This window comes from Pyxicephalus adspersus, chromosome 8, assembly GCF_032062135.1.
Source record: "Pyxicephalus adspersus chromosome 8, UCB_Pads_2.0, whole genome shotgun sequence".
Classification (NCBI taxonomy): domain Eukaryota; kingdom Metazoa; phylum Chordata; class Amphibia; order Anura; family Pyxicephalidae; genus Pyxicephalus; species Pyxicephalus adspersus.
In genome coordinates, this window is record NC_092865.1 from 51,031,586 (window position 1) to 51,053,625 (window position 22,040).

The 22,040-nt window shown below is 42.7% G+C and overlaps 3 protein-coding genes across 3 annotated transcripts; 2 read left to right on the plus strand and 1 right to left on the minus strand.

Annotated features, from left to right (window-relative positions):
• Positions 1-1,500, plus strand: LOC140337048 (uncharacterized). Its single transcript, XM_072420559.1, has one exon. It carries the CDS (start codon positions 16-18, stop codon positions 751-753), a length of 738 nt encoding a protein of 245 aa, XP_072276660.1. The 5' UTR covers positions 1-15; the 3' UTR covers positions 754-1,500.
• Positions 1,501-6,635: 5,135 nt separating this feature from the next.
• On the plus strand, positions 6,636-7,647 carry LOC140337049 (uncharacterized). The gene has a single exon (XM_072420560.1). The coding sequence runs from the start codon at positions 6,651-6,653 to the stop codon at positions 7,377-7,379; it is 729 nt and encodes a 242-aa protein (XP_072276661.1). The 5' UTR covers positions 6,636-6,650; the 3' UTR covers positions 7,380-7,647.
• A 2,462-nt stretch (positions 7,648-10,109) lies between these two features.
• LOC140337051 (histone H2A type 2-B) lies at positions 10,110-13,873 on the minus strand. Its single transcript, XM_072420564.1, has 2 exons — positions 13,786-13,873; positions 10,110-13,708 (listed from the first exon to the last, which is right to left on the minus strand). Exon 2 carries the CDS (start codon positions 13,691-13,693, stop codon positions 13,313-13,315), a length of 381 nt encoding a protein of 126 aa, XP_072276665.1. The 5' UTR covers positions 13,694-13,708; positions 13,786-13,873; the 3' UTR covers positions 10,110-13,312.
• Between the last annotated feature and the right edge of the window lie 8,167 nt (positions 13,874-22,040).

The following is a 22,040-nucleotide window of genomic DNA, read 5'->3' on the forward strand; positions in this document are numbered from 1 at the left end:
CTGCTGGAGCTGGTGATGTTCTCAATTCGGTCCGCTCAGCCAGTACAAGAGCAGCAGAGCCCCGACTGGAGGATCAGACAAGCTGCAGCTCTGATCAGAACCGGTACATACACAGCAATCATGTCCCTACAGCTGGAGGAGAATGTCCCCACCACTGAGGAGGAGGAGGATGAAGAGGAGGAGGATGAAGAAGAGGAGGAGGAATCTGGCAAAAGGGTTTCTGGCAGGAGAAGCAAAGCATCAGCCTCCTCCACCAGGTCCAAAAAGAAGAACAAGAAGAAGAACCAGCCCGGCAGGTACAGTCAACTGGTGGTTGACACCATCCGAAAACTGGATGAGAGGAACGGCTCTTCCTTAGCCAAGATCTACAGCGAAGCCAAGAAGGTCTCCTGGTTCGACCAGCAGAACGGCCGCACCTACCTGAAATACTCCGTCAAGGCTCTGGTCCAGAATGACACCTTGGTTCAGGTCAAGGGCGTTGGTGCCAATGGCTCCTTTCGTCTCAATAAGAAAAAGCTAGAGGGGGGAACCCCTGAAAAAAAGCCCCTCCCTGCCCCCAAACCTCCCGCCAAGAAAGCGGCACCCAAAAAGAGTCCCAAAAAGGCCAAAGCCAAGAAGGAGAAGCCCAAGAAGAGCACCCCCAAGCCAGCGGCCAAGAGCGCCAAGAAGAAGGCAGCCACCAGCGGGAACAAGAAGGTGAAAAAAGCGGGCAAGCCCAGCGGGGTCAAGGTGCACAAGACCAGAAAGGCATGAGGGGGTGTGGAGAAGATTGGGAAGTCATGGTGGAACCTTGGAAGATCTCCATACTTTAGCAGGACACAATGTGACTTGTTGCTTCTGCCCATCCAGAATGCTTTTCCTTCTGTTTGTGCAATATTATTAGTCGTCCTTGGGGCCGAAGGGTCCCTAACACCCCTCCGGGCCTGGAGAGCAGGGTAAGGAACAAGAAGAACCTTTCCCAGTATGTGCAATGGACTTTTCCATATCGAGACTGAGCCGCTTACGTTAAAGCACTGAGCCTGCCGCACCTTGATTCCCAAAACTCGAAATTTGACGTGCCTGTAATTTTCAAATCTAATTTTCTAAAAATAAGCCACATTTGGAAATAAGTATCCTTATCCGGCTGGTTTTGTGACTGCTAATACTCTTCTAGCAAACAATCCGAGCTTTTCTATGAGCGTCTGCAGCAACGGTGTGCAAGGGGGCCGGACTGATGTGACAGCTCCCTCACCGGACTGTCAGGGGGGTGATTAAGGTGATGGCAAAGTTTTTGATGTTTTTTATGATTTTTTGCTTGTTTTGTAAGCAATATCCTTGCTGGGACCACAATGTCATTTTTTTATTGTTGTGTTGCTTTCTTTTGCACATTGATGTTCTTTTTATGTGAAGACATCTATGAGAATATTGTTTGGTTACTTTTTATGCTGAATATAAAAAAAAAAAGCTTTGCTTATAATATTGTCACTGAGCAGGAAGAAATAGCAAAGCATTATTATTTTATACTGGCAGTCTTTTCTATATATTGATGATGACAGCTCAGTGTACTGCAGGATGATGATCATGCAAAAAAAAAACATTTCCCAATCAATCGAATATGGTTATGGGCCTGAATAATGAAAGCTCTCCAAGACTGGAGAAGATAGACTATCATGGGGAAAAACCTGGGTGATCCAACAAACCTGGAATGGATTTCTTTCAATTATTTGCTAGTAGGCCTGGGCCAGATTTATTCCAGCATTGCTGCATCAGCCAGGTTCTCCCATGATAATATATCTTGTCTAGTCTTGGAGAGCTTTTATAAATCAGGCTCAATGTCTTTGCATAGAGCCCTCCCCCCCTTCCCGGCTTATCATTTTGCTCCGTCACAGTTGGTTTACAGGTATGGGAGAAGCATGCAATCCCCATACCTGACACATGATAGAGGGAATGATGCCAAAAATCTCCTTAGCATCCAGGATTTGAGTCTCAGATCCAATGAAGGATCAATAGCAAGGTACTAGCTTTGCATAGATGTTGTCCCTTTCACCTTAAAGTGGACCTGTCACTGAGAGATTATGTAAATTGCCATTGCTGAATTTATTCTACAGAATGCTAATTGGCTGTATGTAAGGCTGATCCTTCGGGGTCAGTAGTGTCAGTCGCACACAGGAAACAAGCATGCAGGTAACTGTGCATCATTTAGCTGAAGACCTGAGCTACGTTCACTTTCTGGGTCAGTGATTTGGAAGGTGTTCAAGGCCAAGTATCAGAACACCAACCAGGGAAGCTGTGAATAACAGACCCAGATCGGTTTTTATATTCTCACAGTATAAAAAGTTTCCTTTAACAATAAAAGTCATGCTGTATATAAGATAGCATGGGGTTTAAATGAGATCCCACAGGGAGTTTGACTTGAAATTCTCAATGACCAAAAACTTCTGCAGATATTTGGGCACATTAGGCGCACACGGTTGAGACATTAACAATTAACATTTTAGCCTCAGATGGTAGCCAATTGTTAAGGTACACAGTGGGCAGCATTCCTATAGGTTGGTGACAACAGCAGGTTCATCACATGGGCTGTCGCACACAAACACCAGCCAATGGGAATCCTGCCCACCATACACCTTATCAACAGGCTCCCATTTACTGCTTGTTTGCCGAGGTAAACATTGGCTAAACAAGTTTGTGTCAAAGTCTCCATGAGATGTTCACTGCAAAGATCCATTAATCTAATCAGCAATGGTGACAGTAACAGAGCTTTCGTTGGTTTCTCATACAACAATGGCATTTCCAATTTATTCATTAACAAGTGTTCATATTTCATATAAAGTCAAAACTGATGCTGTCATAGATGTCCATATTCAGGCACTTCCAGCAATAGGGTGACAACTTCCTGTCCACATCTCCTAGTTCTGCTTCTGCGTTGTCATCTTGTCATATAGGCTTCAGATGTAGACTACAAGCTGACATTTTAACTCTCATTAAGCAGACGTGGCCCACTATTGTCATCATCAGGTGATCCTCCCAAATGAAATGGCCAGCATTCATTGAAAGTGAGAGAAAATCTCTCAAAATTTAGGAAATCTCTTAATAGACATTTGTCACAAAACAAGAGTCGCCATTTGCTGTAACTGGTTTTCCCCTCACTTTCAACCCCAAAAAGTGGTCAAAATGTCAATAGAGAGTAAATATAAATACTCGATATACTGTAGATAGTAATAAAGACCCATCAGAGGTTCTACACCCTCACCCCTCCATCCCAAATCATTCTGACGCTGATTGGTGACCGAGCAAAGTCATTGCATTTCTTGGTGAGAACACAACCATACGTGACATGTTTCTGGTATCAGAAAATAACATCTGCCCATGTAAAGCTCCCAGACTCACATAAACAAATGGGGGTAAAGGAGGGCAAATCACTTTCTAAAGGTTTTTGAGAAAAAATAGCAGGAACTTTTATTAGCTAGAAACATCTTCTGGCAGCTACAGAAACAAGTCTCTAGAGATCAAAGCACTCAGCACAGGTCATCAAAGACAATTGTTCCCCATTGCACTGTCCTTTTAGAGAAGCATGGGAACCGATGTAAGCCCAGGGAACTGAGAGAAAAAAAAGACACCAACTCATAAAAATCCATGTGAAGGCTCAATTTGGGCAGTGAATGGAGAGGTGGCCCATCCACAGCACCTCCATGCTGTTCTTGTGTCTCCAGCTGGTACCCTGGGGTGATGTACAGGTAGACCCTGGATTTTGTTTTGTTTTCACATTGTACACTGAGGTGATGTAGAGATGGACCATTCACAGACCTGACCTGGATGTCCTTGGACATCTTCTGCTTGGTACCCTTGAATGGTGTAGAAGTGGACTGCCCATAGCGCTGTCATTGATGTATTTTCTCTGCACTTGGTACCATGGGGTGATGTGAAGGTACACCATCCAGAGTCTTGCCCTGGATGTCCTTTGTTGGTACTTGGTACACTTTGATAGTGTAGTGGTAGACCATCCAAAACCCTGCCTTTGACATCTTGAGTCTGAACCTTAACCTGGTACCTAGGGGTGATGTAGAAGTAGACCATCCACACCCACAGAACTACTATAGAGGTCTTGTGTCTCCACTTGGTACCCTGTGGTGATGTAGAGGTAGACCATCTCCTTGGAGGTCTTGTGTCTAGACTTAATATTCTAGACTGATGTAGAGGTAGACCATCCACAGCTCTACACTGGATGTCTTCTGTCTCCACGTGGTACAATGGTGTGATTGCCATGTTCTATATGAGCAGTTGGTGCACTGCCGTGATGAATAGAGAGTCCATCTCCAGGCTTGACTTGAATGTCTTCTATCTGCATTCAGTCCCCTAGGGTGATGTAGAGGTGACCATCCGGAGTTCTGCCTTGGACTTCATGTGTCCGCACTTGGTAACCAAGGATGATCACCCTCAGGGGACAAAATGTCTCTTTAACATCTTGGTCTACCATCTGTCCTTTGCCCTGAAGGTCCTGTGTCTGCACTTGGTCCCATGAGGTGATGTGGTCCTGGGCCTGCTTTTCATGTTCCTGGGGACCCGACTATAAACAGAAAATCTGATTGTACACTAAATGGCAAATTATTCACATCAGTCATTCAAGCACAAAATTACCAGTGGATCGGCTTCCCCAACTTCTTTGTCACCTAATATTTTAGTGACTTCTTCCTGTGGCAGAGTGGAAGGACCCTCTCGGTGAGGTTACTGGTTACATGGGCACTGATCACAGATCCCTGACCTCCACTCCTGATAGCATAAACACTAAGTGATCCGGACAGGGAAAATGAGATCAATAACAATGCAATTAGAGTTTTTTAGAGGGGGATTATATATGCAGAGATGACTAGTGTACATTTGGGGGATGACACATCACCTGATCTTGTACTAAAGGAGTGTAGAGCAGAGTAAGCTCATCACTGCACTGCTTCTGCTTTCACTGTCCAGTCAGAGGTTGGGGGTTGTCAGAGGACAGATAGATAGATAAGAAGATGATAGATAGATAGATAGATAGATAGATAGATAGATAGATAGATAAGAAGATGATAGATAGATAGATAGATAGATAGATAGATAGATAGATAGAGGGATAGATAGATAATAAATAGATAGATAGATAGATTGATAGATAATAGATAGATAAATAGATAGATAGATAGATTGATAGATAATAGATAGATAGATACATAGATAGATAGATAGATAGATAGATAGATACATAGAAAGATAGATAGATAGATAGAAACAAAAGTCAGATATCACTCAATTTGTCACAATACAAAGAAGAAGAATTCTTTCACAGATCCAACATCCATAAACTGAAATGTGATTGTCAGGTTGACCTGCACTTTCCTCACCATTATACAGGACACACTCAGCAATTTCACACACCCATCCAGGTGAATATAGATAACTCACCTACCAAGCCCCAGCTACATTGACAGTTCCAATAATGGTTTCTTGGTAGTAGGGTAAACATGATTTCTTATTTTCTGATAACATCTGACAACTGTCACATTTGCACCGCATTTTTTTTTTAAATTTAAAATTCATAAGCTCCACAGCATCGGGTCAGACTTATGAGGAATGGCGCTGCCCTTTACTGTAGCGTACACATAAATACCTGATTTATTAAAGCTCTTGAAGACTGGAGAAGATAGACTATTATGGAGGAAAATTGGGTGATCCAGCACACCTGGAATAGATCTGGTTGTGGACTGAAAACATTTGCCAACTAATAGCAAATGATTTTAAGAAATCAATTCCAGGTTTGCTGGATTATCCAGGTTCTCCCGTGATAGCCAGTCTTGCAGAGCTTTAATAATTCAGTCCCAATAAGAGTGTGTGCTTGCCACAGATACAGTATGAATATACCCAGCTAATATATAAACGTTTAATATTATTCATTTTCCTAGGGGGATTTGGGAATCATGGTGCAGTTTAGGATTCTGGATTTACATTAACTTGTTTTAGTTTTCTAGGCTGCAATTTCATTGTGGCTATAAAAAGATACAAAACATCTACAAGGATATAAAAGATACAAAGTAAACATTCAGAGATAATTCCCATTGTGATCCATACAATTATAACTGATAAATAATTGTAACCTCATAATGTTATATAGTTGTTTACTGTTTTGCAGTAAGAAGCTACAATAAATTGAATTGTAAGAAAAAAAAGTTTCTCTATGACTTCAGACCTACATACCAGACCTCAGAAGATGAATGAGTGCCAGGTGTACCCTCTTCCACCCAGGTGCCAACCTCACCATCATTCCCCAGCTCCAGGATCACGTGAGGGGCGCTCTGTGTTACTTGCACCAAATTAAATTCCTTCTAATTCCCGATCCCCTCCACCTAGAGACCCCCAATAAATTGTGCCTGCTTTGTCAGAAACCCCTCTTTCTCCTCCGTATTTCTTCTTCCCCGAAATCTACCCCCTACTGTGAGAAAATTGCCCCCAAACAGAGCGCCTACCCACCGCTAGGGCTATGACGGACAGGGGTGCGCTGATTAATTCGCCGATTTTAAGTTTAATTTCGCCTTAAGACTTCAGGTTTTCGAGGGGGATCGGCGGCGGGAGGTCTGGAGATGGCTATGGGTTGGTGGTAACGGTCCTGGGGGCTTTGGGTGAGTGAAAAATACTGAGAAATGTGGGAGAAAAAACACAAGTCTCTGGCGAATGATGATGAGAGATGTTGTTGTTCTCAACTTGGTCCGCTTTTTATGTATAAAAGAAGGCGGAGCACCAGAGGCAAGCGTCATTCTGTCACAGACAGCTCGGAGAAGCAGAGGATAGTTGCCAGAGACGAACATCTCCCCGTTGTAGCCATGGCTCAGACCGAGGTCGCTCCAGCCGCCAGCAAACAAGCCAAAGCTGCCCCGGCTGCCGCTAAGAAGTCCGGCAAAAAGAAGAAGAACCAGCCGGGCAAATACAGCCAATTGGTTGTGGACACCATTCGCAAGCTGGGCGAAAGGAACGGCTCGTCCCTGGCCAAAATCTACAACGAAGCCAAAAAGGTGTCCTGGTTCGACCAGCAGAACGGCCGCACCTACCTGAAGTACTCTGTCAAGGCTCTGGTGCAGAATGACACCTTGCTGCAGGTGAAGGGAGTCGGTGCCAATGGCTCCTTCCGCCTCAACAAAAAGAAGCTGGAGGGGCTGGCAGTGCCCAAAAAAGCGCCCGCCGCCAAACCTGCAGCTAAAAAGCCCGCCAGCACCCCCAAGAAGTCCGTAAAAAAGGCCGCCAAGCCTTCCCCAAAGAAAGCCCCGGCCAAGCCTGCAGCCAAGAGCCCCAATAAGGTCTCCAGCAGCAAGGCGACCAAGAAAGTGAAGAAGGCGGCCAAGCCTAAGGCTCTGAAAGCCAAGAAGACCAAATAAATCGGACAATTGCTGGACATTGCCGCTTTCCTATCTGAGAGACTTTCATTATTTTGTATACAGAAGATTCCTGTAGAAAGCCAAGCGCAGCTAAGTGCAATCCCGGGACAGGAAGGGTTAACTTGCTGCCGCTTCTATCGGCGGAGACTCGCCGGAACCCCCTTATGAACTTGCATGGTTTTGTCTTTGCAATATATAACCCAGGCTTGGTAGATTTACTTTTTTGTACATATTTTTTTTAATATGATTAAAATGTTTGTTTTTTGTATGACGTTGTATTGATTGAGTACGGAGGGGTGGCGGCAAATGGCTTCTAGCTGTTGTGGGTCAAAAAGTGAAATAGTAATGGGCGGGGCTAATTACATTGAAGCTGTCTATTGTGGGCGGGGCTAATGATTTGCTATTGTAGGGTGGGTAAGGCTTAATACGAGTTGTGGGCGTCGTTAATGAAATAGAAGCTGTCAAACGAACATTATGGGCGGGCTTAATGCAAATAGGATTGCAAATCTTTAGTCTCAACAGAAATTGAAGTGTTTTTAGGAGAAGGGTTAATACAAATTAATTGATGCTGTGGTACGTTTATAAAAATAAATAACCATTGTGGGGACGGTACTAATGTAAATGAAATTTCAGCTGATTTCGGTCAATTAACTTAAATGTTGGTAGTTTTGTGAGCAGGCAGATCAAATGGCATTCTGAATCAAAAAAGGAAGCCTGAAATCTGGTTCTTGGCTTGCCTGTGATTTTGGGAGAGGGCAGACTTTAATATCTTTTTATTGCTCCGCTTTCAGCGCCAGCACTGCGTAGGTCCGTTATTTGGTGTTGAAAGCTGTGTACGGTTCTCCGCCTCTAGAGGGCGCAGTTCTGTTTGTTTATGAAGGTTGGATTTAACTCTTCCGTTACAGTTTTGGTTAATGAAGCGTTATCCTTTAATAGAAGCCATACAATGGCAGGACAGATGCGGCTGGCCAAGTGTTCTTCAGATCTGAGTCTTCCTAGGTCTTGGCAAAACCCAACGATATGCCAACGGAAAATATTTACCACAGGTAAGGATCTGGTATGGAAGGGATGGAGTTAAACTATTAGGTCGGGGATAAAATGGGTACAATGTGAAGTGGGCGTTTCCAGACGGTGGTGTTATATCAGTGGGCGGAGTTTAGCATAGTGATTATGTAACTGCAGATTGGGGGAAATGTTGGCACTGTCTCTAGCCAGAATAAATCCGATTAGACAAACTACTATAATGTGGGAGCAGAGAAGTGAAGGAAACTGCTATGGGGACACTTTTAATTTTTGTTTTTTTAACTGCTTCATTTTGTCACATTTTAAAGTTCAGCTTTATAAATATAAATATCCTCTGACCCATATTAAAAAAAAAAACTTCTAGTTTACCTTTAGCCTCTCCAGTCTTCACCAACCTTATCTATCCCTGGCTGCCCTCCCTGTAACCCCTAGGGGGCGCTATCATGCAGGCTGGGCCGCCGTGACATCACCAGACATGGAGACTGCAGGATATAAGGGATAATAAAAACACCAGGGTGGGGGCTTCAGGTTGAATGGGCGGAGCCCCACTTTAAGGAGATTTCCCTGCACTTTCTGCTCGACAAACAGTAAATGATCAGAACTCTCCTACTCTGTATCCATTAGGAAAAGAAGCCTCACTTGTTGCCCAGGTCTGCATTACACTCCGGGGAATCTATGTCTGGTACAATGTGTGTCTGCTTCCCCAATGTCAGGTCTGGGTTCCTCCTCCAGGCCTCCCCCTTCCAGTTTCTGATGTAGCAAGCAATGAATGGCTCCACAGCACCCAGAAGGGCTCCAGGTATTTGGTCATAAGTGTTGGATGAGAACATTTTAATGAATTCTGTAACTCTGGAATAGATCAAAGGCCTAAAGAACAGTAGGACAAGGCTTAATGCAGACACCTTCTTTCCAAGGCCAGGGCCCCTACCTTCTTTTCCCCATGCCCCAAATTACAAAATAGCAAGGGGTAAAGGGAGCTTTAGGGGCACTTCATATTTGCCAGTCTCTGTTTATTTCTCCAGCAGTGACAGGCATACTTCTAAGATGTGTTTCTTCAGTGAATCTGGGTTATCCAGCAAACTTGGAATGGGATCTGGTCCAGGATTCAAAACATTTGCTAGCAAATATCAAATTACTTCAAATAAATCCTTTCCAGGTTTTCTGGATCCCCTAGCTTCACTGATGAAAGTGTATCCTCTCCAACCTTGGAGAGCTTTAATAAATCAGGCCCAATGAGAGAGGGCCAGAGAAAGGGCGACAGAGAAAAAGAAGGGGTGAGGGAGGGGGACTGAAAGAGAGAGGGAGTGAGAAAGGAAAGAGAGAGAGAGAGAGGGAGGGAGAGAGAATAAGGAGATAAACAAGAGAAAAGTAGGGAGAGAGTTGGAAAGGAAGAGAGAGGGAGAGACTGAGTGAGGAAGAAAAAGCAAGAGATAGATAGAAAGAAAATTCACTCACTTACCAGTGGTCATTGAGTGACTTCCAACCAGAAGACTCCCAGTGTCCCGGATCTTCCAGGTGTACGGTTCTGGCAGGTACAGAGCTTCCAGCTGATAGAGATCCAGCATTCTGTATCTGCCAGAAAGGTGCAGTTGGAAGGTCTATGTGCCCCGGCTGGGGTGGCCTCTTCAGAAATCACAATATTCAATCAAACACAGTATAATATTTGATCGCAACTTAAAAAAAAGAAAACAACACGGCACTCCCAGATAAAATTGGGGATACAATGGTTTACTGACACATTCAAATAGAAAAAGACATTTAATATTAAGAAACGATTTCCATCCATTAAAGTGCTTCTACAGACAAGTAAAAAAAATTAAACACACGAGTGACACAAATTACAGCCATTTCCATCCCAGATCACAGAGCCGCCCAGGAAACTTTCAGTGCACAGAAACATCATCAGTACGATGCAGAGTTCAAGGTCCTCTATTGTCCATAAAGGGGTCCATCGTCACCGGGAGATCTCCAATCAGCATGAAATGTACATAACATCCAGTGAAATGCCAGGTCCCTATCTATGTCAGTCTCATTTTCTACAAAGAGTGCACACGCAACACAAGCAAATTGGATAAACGGGGACCTAATCCTGACTGCCCAGAGTTCTCCTTAAGCTAGGTTGTGGGACTTGTTATAGGTATGTAATAAGAAATGATAAGCCTGGCCTTGTCGATTTTGGGATAGCGTTAGAGCCCTTTGTCAGCATCTGAGTGGCCATAGTGAGTATCTAACCCCCTTCTAGGGAATGACGTTAACACATACAATGTTATTTACCATCATCCTGTTTGAGATCTTTTAAATAAAATGGCAAAGCGAGAGCTGTTACACATCACAATCTAATGCTCAGGCTGGAATGTTTGTAATGAATCACACAAATGTGACAGTACAACGAGTGTGATGAGCTTGATGTACACGCAATGATATAAACTGCTGGGCAAGTCTCTAACGTCAGGTAAGTACTTGCAAAATGGAGAACTGCTGGTGTCAACATTTTTTATTTTACATGTGTTCATTGCTGGCCATTGGCAGTGGTGTCCCCAGGGTTTTTTTTTATTCCTGGCTCTGACAGGACTGAACAACTCCGAAATCCTATTTCCTTGATTGGCTGAGTCATATGATCACATGACCCCTAAATAGCAGCAATTTATCACTTTAAGCTCCATTGCTGCCCCTTCATTTTGAATCCTGCAACCCAGTGCTGCAGAACAAAAGGATAATAATGGATTCTGGTACTTGTATGAGCTTCATTCAAAGCATAGAAAATGATCTCATTCTATCCTGGCATCTATATACCCCTGTGTGTGACAGGTCCACTTTAAGTGGCATTTTCAATATTCGGCATTGCAAGGTGCAAACCATTTCGCAGCGCGGAATTTATCTGCCACTATGATGTGGAAAACCAGCTCATGGGTTTCTAAAACGACACTTAAGTATAAACACGGGACCTTCAAGCCAATGACACGCCAATCTCCCTCAAACAACACATCACAAAACTACTAAAAAAGAGTTTCAGACAATCACAGCGGAACACGCTAAAGTCATGTGACACTTCTAGCCTATAATAGGTTTGATGGTATGTACTGTGAGCCTGCGCCATTCAGAAGAGGAGACGTGATCCCTCTACTGGAGGCGCAGGGTATTAGTTCTTCAGGAGCAAAAATCTAAAGGGGACACATCCCAAAATGAATACTATTGCTGTTGGAATTAGTGTGTACCCCTCTACTGTTTTAGGAGACCCTACAGGGGATATATAAAGATTAAAACTGAAAAAAACTCCCCTAGCAGTGGGGTGACCCTGTCCATCAAGAGTTAAATTCTTATTTAGCTCTAGAAGGGATTTATACAGCATGTTTAATTATCCCTCAGCTCCTCGGGGGCGAGAACCGCTTATGTGGGTGGGTCCTCAGCATCCTCTGTTACACCGCAGGATTGTTTGACCTGCAGATTAGAGCATGATATCAGTGCCTGAGAATGCAGTTCCCAGAAAAAGCTACAGGGAGCAGTTAAATGGAGAAGGAGCTTGCAAAGGAAATAAGTAAATGTATTATTTTTATATTCTCCCTAGATGAGTATTTAGCTCCTAGGGGTTGCCCCACTGTAAGGTAAGTTAGCTGTACTCCCATCACCATATGGAGCCTCCTCTTACCCCCGCCTAGTGCAGAGTCTTTGCTGGAACCCCAGAAATTCCTCCGCAAACCTAAAGTGACCACGTGACAGCACTCAGGACTGGTGATTGGCTGCACTGTGAAAAGCTGAACTAGAAGACAGGTAAAGGAGGCGGAGCCACATGCAGATTCAGGCTGTTTTTCATTACTTCTGCCTGATTCAGGAATGACATTTGGAAGTCTGTCAGTTATTCTCTGATTCATACTTTCACTTCCTATTTATGAAAGTCCCAGGAAGAGGAGCAAAGCACTTTGCAATACCTGCACCTGACCTGGCAATACAAAAATGAGGGTGTAATACTCTGCAATGGGCACGCTGCTCCTCTATAAACCTCAGGGGTGGACCTTGGAAAAGTAGCATCTGCTGGTGCTAAATCATTTTTGGGTACACACAGTGACCCCTCTCTTCCCATTGGCTTTTTTTTTAGAAAGTAGGTGAGCAGGGAGATACTTTTTTTGCTTCCTGGCATTTAATAAAATTTAAAAAGTGTAACTGATTTACATTCAGACCACCTACCCTGCCTGTGCCAATGCAAAATGTGTGCCCATAGAAAATGGCATATATATGAAAATGTTGCCCCAGCCAGCATGCACAAGATTCAATTTAAGATGCCAATTTCTTAAATCAATATGCATTTCTTCCTTGTCCACACATTGCCCTAAAAAGTCAAAAAGATACAAAAGTAGCACAAAGGATAAAATGAATAAAACAAGCGGTAAAATCCTCTAGGAAAAAAACTCCAACAAACTGCTAATTCTATGTAGCAAATGAAGAATAAAATCTAATGAAAATTTCAGGTAAAAAGAAATCTCAGTGATGATGTAAAATTAAAAAAAAATTGGGGTGAAAAGGCAAAATGTCCCTATCACTGCTTTATAAATAGGCATTGAGTGGTAAAAAGCAGGTCACACGGCGCTCAAGTCCCAGGTCACATGATCAGCGGCACCAATAGGAGAAGACATAAGTGTTAGCATGTGGGCCGGTCATGCAGGAAATCAGCATTTTTAGAGGTAGCTCAGCACCCCTCTGCTCACATTGGCACCCTATAGTGGTCATGTGACCCAAGCGTGTGCACCATATTGTTATCCCCTTCCCCCCCAAAATTTGCAGGAAATGAAGGAATTTTGTATTTGGGAGTCCAGTGCAAGTCATGCAAAGTGCATTAACCCTTGTGGTACTGGGCGCAGTCACATTTTACCCCCCAAATTGTATATGACCCCCCCCCATCCTTTCCATTGGCTGTCTCATTTTTTGGAGCTCTGGGTTTTTTTGGGCAGCAGCACGGCCTGGATGTTGGGCAGGACCCCCCCCTGGGCGATGGTCACCCCTCCCAGCAGCTTGTTCAGCTCCTCGTCATTGCGGATAGCCAGCTGAAGGTGTCGGGGGATGATTCGGGTCTTCTTGTTATCCCGTGCGGCATTGCCCGCCAGTTCCAGGATCTCAGCGGACAGGTACTCCAACACGGCGGCCAGGTACACCGGGGCCCCGGCACCCACCCGCTCCGCGTAGTTGCCCTTTCGAAGCAGCCGGTGGACGCGGCCTACGGGGAACTGGAGCCCGGCCCGAGAGGAACGAGACTTGGCCTTGGCCCGGGCTTTGCCGCCGGATTTCCCTCGGCCCGACATGGGGGGGGGTCACACCTGCGGGAAAAGAAACACCGGTGGGGAGGAGTTATGATGTTAAATGTTGTCACCTACCTACCGCGGAGCGCACCTACCTGCTGCGGGCTGGACTCTGACAGAACGATGCTCCCTCCGCGACAGGCAGCGCTGCACTGAGCACAGGCCACGCCCACCCGCGTCTTTCCTAGACCACCGCTCACCGCTATTGGCCCGCCCCGTATAACTGACACCTTCTCATTCGCCCGAATAGCCAGCCGCGATTTGCATAAACACACCCCCTGTCAATGAGTACAGCTCTCCCTCCTACAGTGCCAGATCTGGGGGCTTCATGCTGCCTGGGGGGATAGGGGGGCTGGATGACATTTGTATTCTATTTCTAAATTATTCAAAGACAATTATTGAAGAATCATATTCTTCTAACAGTTATTAAAGCTACTTTGTATAAAAGGCAAGGCCCGCCTATGAGGTCCAACATCCCCTCCCCCCTATTGTTGTCAAAAATATTTTTAATTTCATTCTAACTGCCCCCAATCTTCCACCTGCGCTCCTTCCAGAAAGACCCAGGGGATTCAGATCAGAGCAAAGCTCTTGTGCCATTTTTTGGGGGATTGTGGGGTACTCATCGCCCGCAGAAATCTCATTGGGGTTAAAGTCTTTATAATCTTGCAACTGCCAAAATCTTCTGCATTCAACATTTTGGATGTCTGTGTCCCCAATGTATACAATGGTTTCACCCACCAGGCTAGTATTTATTAGGGAAGATGTATGCAGCGGGTGAAACCATGGCACACCGGTAGCACACAGTTCTAATCCTGTTTGGGCTTCCACATTATTTACCTATCTGGGCTCTATTTTCTTTCATTGGATTCATCTCCATGGGCTTATAAGAACTCTCCAATCCTGGATACACTTCTATTTGGATGATTTCTGAGCCTAAAAGTTAAAAAAAAATTGGCCCTTTTGGTAATCAGCCCAGTAGTGTCCTGCCATGCCTGCGCCCCCAGCATCGCTACGTCTGTCATGCGTATTCTTGAAACTACAGGTTCATCTTTGTTATATTACCTTATTGTTTTACATGGATATATGATCTCTGCCAGTCATTCCTGAGGAAGCAGCTAAAATTGCTGTGAAACACGTCAAATGAACACACCCCCACTGTACAATGAATTTGTGAAAGATCTTCCCTTTGGAGGGGTGATTTATTGTTTCAAAAGTTACTGATAATATTGAGATCTATTAACTATCGCTATATTGATGCTGATCTGTTTTTATTGTAGCACATTGATTTTTTTTTTATTAAACAGAATTTTTTTTTTTTACATTTCGCATATATTTACAATATTCAAATAGTTAGACAAAAACAATAATCATAACAGCAGCTCAACAGAAAATAAAGAAAAAGACCTAAATAAAGCATACAAAACCACAATGAGATAATAAACGAAAGAGAAAAACATATTTAGGTACAGTACTTTACATCAATGTAGAAAACTTCTTCACCTGTTGTACATTAATATTGCTATTCAGTACTCTCTATTAGTTACCGTATATACCACATAGAATGTTGAAATTTCAAGTTGGACCTGCAGCCATAGTGTCTTACCAATGACCAAAAATACATAAAAATCGGTTAAGAGGGATCGTGCAACCCATAATCCTCGCTATAAATCTAATAACACGTTGCCAATACGAAGAGATTAGGACAAGACGACAAATGATGTTTCAAAGAAGGCTTATGACCCCTACATTTATGGCAATTCGTCACACTGGGCAACTCACTAGAAGACTGTGAATAAAAAATTTTGTATGCCCTGTGCATCAGTTTAAATTGTGTTTCCCTCCAATTTTCATTAGTCATGCATTTACGAACCGACAAATATCCAGACAGTATTTTCTCCACCACATTAGAACATGGGAAATCTTTTGCCCATTGTTTTACGTTGATATCTTCCAAAGATGTTAAATAAAAAGATTGGAGAAATGAGTAAACCGCAGATACAGAAGGTTTTGGTAGAGAAAGCAGTTTATCAAACACATTAGAATGAAATGTACCAAAATAACCAGTAACCAAAGACTTCCCATATTGATGTATCTGCATAAAAAATAGGATGTACTGAGTAATCCGGCAAAGAGTACTTTTGTTTCAAAAATCGCGGGGGCAATATCCCAGAAAAGTCCGGTTTAATCAAATCTCCCATCACACATTGGTTTCCCATACATGAAATGCCTTTTGAAGTTGTCCCTGTGAACATTCTGGATTACCTTTAATCGGCAAATATCTTGAAAATGAAGTTGGGAGCTTCTCCCTTTTCCTAATATCTTTCCAAGTTAGAATTGTATCTCTAATCAATATATTATGTTTTAAAAAGCCGGGTAATTTGGCTATTTTAGTATGAAGCAGGGCTTTAAGGTCCTAAGGATATACTATAGCTTGTTCCAGAGTGTAATTAGAATAGGTAGAGGTGCCTTTCAACCAATCAATCATGTGTCTAGAGAGACACACCAGATTGTACAAGCTGATGTTAGGTAAATTCAACCCACGATATAGCTTACGAGCTGAAATACGAGGATGGGTGCCTTTCCATAAAAATTTTTTAAATGCTCTATTTAACAATTTGACATCCTTGTGTTTCAATAACAATGGGATAGTTTGCAACAGATACAGTAGTTTAGAAAAAGACATCATTTTAAGTGAATGGTTTCGTCCTATCAATGACAGAGGAAGAAGTTCCCACAATTTCAGTTCTTTCAGTAATTTTTGTATGAGTGGGGGATAGTTTAAAGAATATAAAGAAGACAGCAAAGTGCCCACCTTAATTCCCAAATACCGTATAATAAATGTTGTTTGGCTATTGCAAAGGGAGTCGAGCTCAACCAACTTCTTTGTTTAATTGGGGTTATCAGTAGTATTTCACTTTTATCAAAATTTATTTGAAGGCCCGAAACTTTACTGAATTTTAAAAACAAATCATGCAAATAAAGCAAGTCTATATCCGTCCTTGAAGTAAACACCAATATATCATCTGCAAAAAATGCAGAGCGTATCTCCTGGGTGTGAAACCGCACGCCATGTAAATTTGTTGCATTTTCAATGCCTTGTATTAATGGTTCCAAAGCAAGATTAAAAAGAAGCCGCATCAACGGGCATCCCTGGCAGGTACCCCTTTCCAATGAGATGGTATTAAATAAGAAACCAGGAATACTAACTCGTGCAAAAGGGGATTTATACATTTCCACCAACAATTAGTAATAAGGACCTCTCAATCCTATATAGCTGAGCACTTTAAAAAGCCATTGCAGATTTACACTATCCAAGGCCTTTTCTGCGTCTATGCCCACCACTGCCACATCTTTGGTGGATGTAATTTAGCATTAGGAGCTTCCTAATATTTGTGACTGCCCATTTTCCTTTGAAAAAGCCTACTTGCACCAGTGATATTATTTGTGGGAGAAACTTGCCCAATCTATTCGCCATAATTTTAGATAATATTTTGGCATCAATGTTTTTAATGAGATAGGTCTGTGAGATTTGGGATCCCTATCTTTTTTTAGGTAACACCTAATATATGATTCCCTGCCAGTTGGAAATTAGTGGTTCCCTTGCCACATATTTGCATACAACTGTTCCAAGATGGGGGAAACTTCCTCCCTAAGCATTTTTATACAATTCAATTGTATACCTATCAGGGCCTGGCACCTTTCCCATGGCCATTTGACCTATAACTGACCTTATTTCCTCAATAGTAATTGATGAGTTCAAATATTCTATCTCCGGATCTAAAATAAAAATGGCACTGTCTTCCCAAAATGTACTACCAATGTCTTTGTCAGATTGCTTAATTGTATACAGTGTTTGGTAATGAGAGGCAAATGTCTCTACCACTTGTTTGGGATGTGACACCAGATCACCATCTTTTGTAAATATCGACCACAACATTTTATGAGCCACAAAAGGTTTAAATAAGTTTGCCATCATTTTCCCAGATTTATTTCCATATTAATGATATTTCAGTTGTACTGTTCATATTTCATTAACCAATGATCAAACTGGCGTTTGGTTTCTTGCCATGTGTTTCTATTTTCAACAGTTGGATTAGTATTAAGGTCGCAATTCTCAGATCATTTAAAGATTTCAGATATTGAACATGTGTTTTACGTTTCCTACTTGCTGTGAAGGCTAAAGTTTTACCCCTCAAAAATGCTTTACCTGCTTCACAAAAAAAAAATAGGATCAGTCACATGGGCCGAATTAGTAGTTGTGTATTCCAGCCATGCTGCTTGAACAGTAGCTCGAAATTCCCCATCCTGGTGTAAATAGAAGGGGAAGCGCCAAAGATAGGTGTCTCCTCTGGGAAATGCATCATGGACATACAGAGATATTGGCGTATGGTCAGAAAACACCATTGGATGAATGTCAGGCAAATCAACAAAAGGCAATAGAGGTTCAGTGCAAAACAGGTAGTCTAACCTTGCCTGTGAAGCAATTACATTAGAATAGAAAATGAATTGTCTCTCTATCGGAAACTTCTGTCTCCATACAGCCTGCAATTGCATTGCATGAGCAAAATCATATAAATATGTGGGTTGGTGTAGCTCTCTTGGTGAACTTGAGTTGAAAAAATGTTGGGGTAACTTTCTATCCTCAATATGCATTAATGTGTTACAATCCCCTGGCACTATCATATAGGGGGTAGGATCTTTCAAAATCCTTGTGGATAGGCTTTGAAAAAAAGAGTGTAGGGGAGTCCGGGGCATACACGTTGTATAAAACTATGGATTTATCATATAGCTCCACTACCATTGAAAAATAAATAAATAAAAAACATGCTGCTGAAACACTGACAGAATAAGACATCAAATAGTGCAATTTCCACTCAGGGATGGGCCTTCCTTTTCCTCAAGTAGTAACTTTCCGATAAACTGAAAAAAAGGACAAAAACATTATGTACCAAGCTCACACCGTGAGGGTACATATATAAAGACAGAATCATTTTATCAAGCATATTTCTTAAGCCAAAAATAAGCCAACGCCTTACCTGTAAATAATTACTATTTACTCCACATCACTGTTTCCTCCCACTAAAAGTCCAGGATCCTGAACAATTCAATTCCTAACAGTCACTTATGCAACTTAATTTATTTTTCACTTGCTTATTCCTTTCCGGCCGAGAATGTTGATTCTTAGGAGGGGCTCTTTTAGTTGCAGTTTTATCCATTGTACGTTTCAGTTTCAATGGAGGTATACTTTTTTCTGACACTGAATCTTTTGTGCACCGAGGATGGGAGGGAAGATGGTCTTGACAATAAATCAGAAATACCGGTATGTACCTGCAAAAAATTTTCAGCTTCTTCCACTGAAGTGAAAGAGTGATTTTCTCTCCAAGTTACGTACATGTAAAGTAGCAGGATAGGCCAAAGTAAAGCGAATTTTACGTTTGAAAAGTTCTGAACATATTGTTTGCGTGTAACTTCTGCAGAGTAGTCCGCAAATAGAAGGACAGAGTGATCATCCAAAAGATGACGACGTTGATGTCTAAAGGCCTGTAAAACTTTAAATTTGTCATTGTAATCAAGGTATCACACTATGACCGGCCTTGGTGACGCTGAATCTTTGCGGGGAGGTCCCAAACGGTGCGCCCTTTCAACTTTGCACTCCTGATTCAGACCCAAAAGTGAGGGAATAGTTTTAGCACACAGTTCCAGCAATTGTGAAGGTTTTATAGACTCAGGTATTCCTATCATGCCGAGATTAGTTCTGCGTGCTCTATTTTCTAGATCATCAATTTTCTCATTGCCATTGTAGTGGATTTGGTTTCTAAAGTAGATAATTGAACTTTTGCAGCAAATAAATCATCTTCCAATTTAGAAATCCTGGCCTCTGTATTAGTGATTTTAGTAGCATGAGTTTGGATTTCCTGACGAATTGCTTGTAACCTTTTTCATAGCTTTATCAATTGCCATTTATACAGTGGGTATAAGAAGTGCTGCCACTGCTTTTGCAATTTGAAAGTGCTCAGCAGAAGGGGATACAGATTCCTCACCTGACTGTAAGGCCAAAGAGCGAGTCCCTCGTGTCTTCCTGGCTGGCGGACATTTTGTCTGCAGCAGCAGTGTCTTGTTCCCTTTTGGGAGCAGGCTGTATGGAGCACGGAGTCTGCGATCTTGTCAGGAATCGAACCGTCCGTGGTCCTGGCTATCTGCCGGAGCCTCCGGTGGGATCGGATGAGGTACAGGGCTATATTCCCCTCAGTGTGTGATGGAGCTTCCGTGAGCTGCTGGAACTGGAAGTCCAGCACATTGTTTTAAAATGGTTGAATTAATTGTTTTTCTATGATTTTTGACCTAAGTAAGCCCTTGAAATTCCCGCTTTTCAGAACCCCTCTGTCCTTGTTCTTCTAAAATAATCCTCCATTTTTGGGATGTGGCTTTTTGTTCTTATTGACTTGTTTAAATAATTAGGGGCCAATACCTTGATTCAGAACCATAGCACACAGCACAGGGGGACTCAATCATCCAATACATAGGTATTGGTACAACCACACAGGAACACTTTTTGGAACAACCGCATAGTAATCCAGACAGCCAGTACCATTGAAGCTCTTGACTCCTCCCCACTGATTACTGTCGTAAAGTAGTTGTGCTTTTCTTTTCCAGCCAGTGACATCAAAGCACAAAACGCGTAACGTGTGCTGTATTTCCCTTGAGGCTTGATTGGGTAATTTCAAGTTACTTTGATCCCAACTTATGGAACTTATTTCATGCGAGTGTAATTATTAACTTTTGCTAGAAGTTATGGCCTTCAAATCAAGACGGCAAAAGATGCCAAGCCCAAGAGGAGCTGGCGAAAACATTGGGTCCTTCAAAGGAGCTTGCAGATGTTCCATTGCTGCAATTGAAGGCACTACCGCTCTGTTTAGTTTTGTTTTACAGGTTCATTTCATATATTCAAATAATGACCCCACACTGATATTTAGGAGACAAATAATGAGGGTCTACAAAATGCAGACTACTAACTGACCAAGATTTTATCTCAGCAGTTGAAATGATGCAAACATAGCACTGAAGGTGTGTAACAATGAAAATGACTTAAGGAACAGTTAAGAGAACTTTTTTTTCTCCTCAGGAAATATGTCAATTGTATTTACAGTAGAACCTCAGTTATCCGGCACCAACAGGGAATAGCCGATTCCGGTTAAGTGTAGTTTTCGGATAAATGAGGTTTTAGTTTTCTCAGCCGTTCAGCACTAGACTTGAATGGGGAGACTTGTTCCTATTCACCTCCAGTGCTGAATGGCTGAGAAAAGGCAAAACCCTGATGTCAAGCGTCATCAGGGTTTCCCTTTACTCAGCCAATCACGGAGCGGAGCAATCAGCAGAGCTCTGCCGATTGCTCTACTTTCTTGATTGCCGTGGAACACCGGTTATCAGGGACTCAGATTTCAGATAACTGGCACCTGAAAGCTCCGCTTTCTTGATTGCTCCTGCAGCCCTAGCAGAGCTGTCGGATGCCGGTTATCTGATTTCTGGATAACCGGGGTTCTACTGTAGGTCCGGTCTGTGAATGACAATGTATTTTATGTGGGAAAGTAGATTTATATCTAAACTGAACATTCAGTTTAAATCATCCCACAGTACATCAAAACACGACATGCAAAATCTTACAGTTGGTTTTCTGCTCAGCTAGTGAACTGTAAAGAGGAGTCTGTCCTCTGCCAGCATGCTGCAGAAAAGGAAGTTTCTTCTGATGTGGAACAGTGATCACTCTGCGAAGGTCTAACAAGACAAGTCAGACCAATAGGTTTGCAATTACTAAAGCTCCTTGCTTGAAAAGGGAAAACTAAGCTACATACCCTTTTTCCCCGATTATAAGGCACTGTCTTATATTTTTTGAAATGCCAAAATATGCCCTAGGTCTTATTTTCAGGGGGATGTCTTATTTTTCCATGAAGAAGACTACAGTACACATTTATTGTTGAAAATCACTCATGTGTCATTGATTGTCCCCTTCTGATCACTCATGTGCCATTCATTTTCCCCTTCTGATCACTCATGTTCCATTGATTGTCCCCTTCTGATCAATCACGTGCCATTCATACGGTATTCCCCTTCTGATCACTCATGTGCCATTCATATTCCCCTTCTGATCACTCTATGCAATGATTGTCCCCTTCTGATCACTCTATGCCATTGACTGTCCCCTTCTATTCACTTACCAGTACTCCGTTAGGGCAGGGATCTCCGTTAAGGCAGGGATCAGCAGCTTGCTTCCTGGTGCAGAATGCTGGCTTCTTACTTTCAGTTTCGCTCTGGACTGCAGCCAGGAGGAGACACACACTGCAGCCAGCATCGA

Excerpts from the sequence above, each read along its gene's own strand:
- LOC140337048 (XM_072420559.1), top strand. The coding sequence starts at position 16 with ATGTTCTCAATTCGGTCCGCTCAGCCAGTACAAGAGCAGCAGAGCCCC.
- LOC140337049 (XM_072420560.1), top strand. The coding sequence starts at position 6,651 with ATGTGGGAGAAAAAACACAAGTCTCTGGCGAATGATGATGAGAGATGT.
- LOC140337051 (XM_072420564.1), bottom strand. The coding sequence starts at position 13,693 with ATGTCGGGCCGAGGGAAATCCGGCGGCAAAGCCCGGGCCAAGGCCAAG.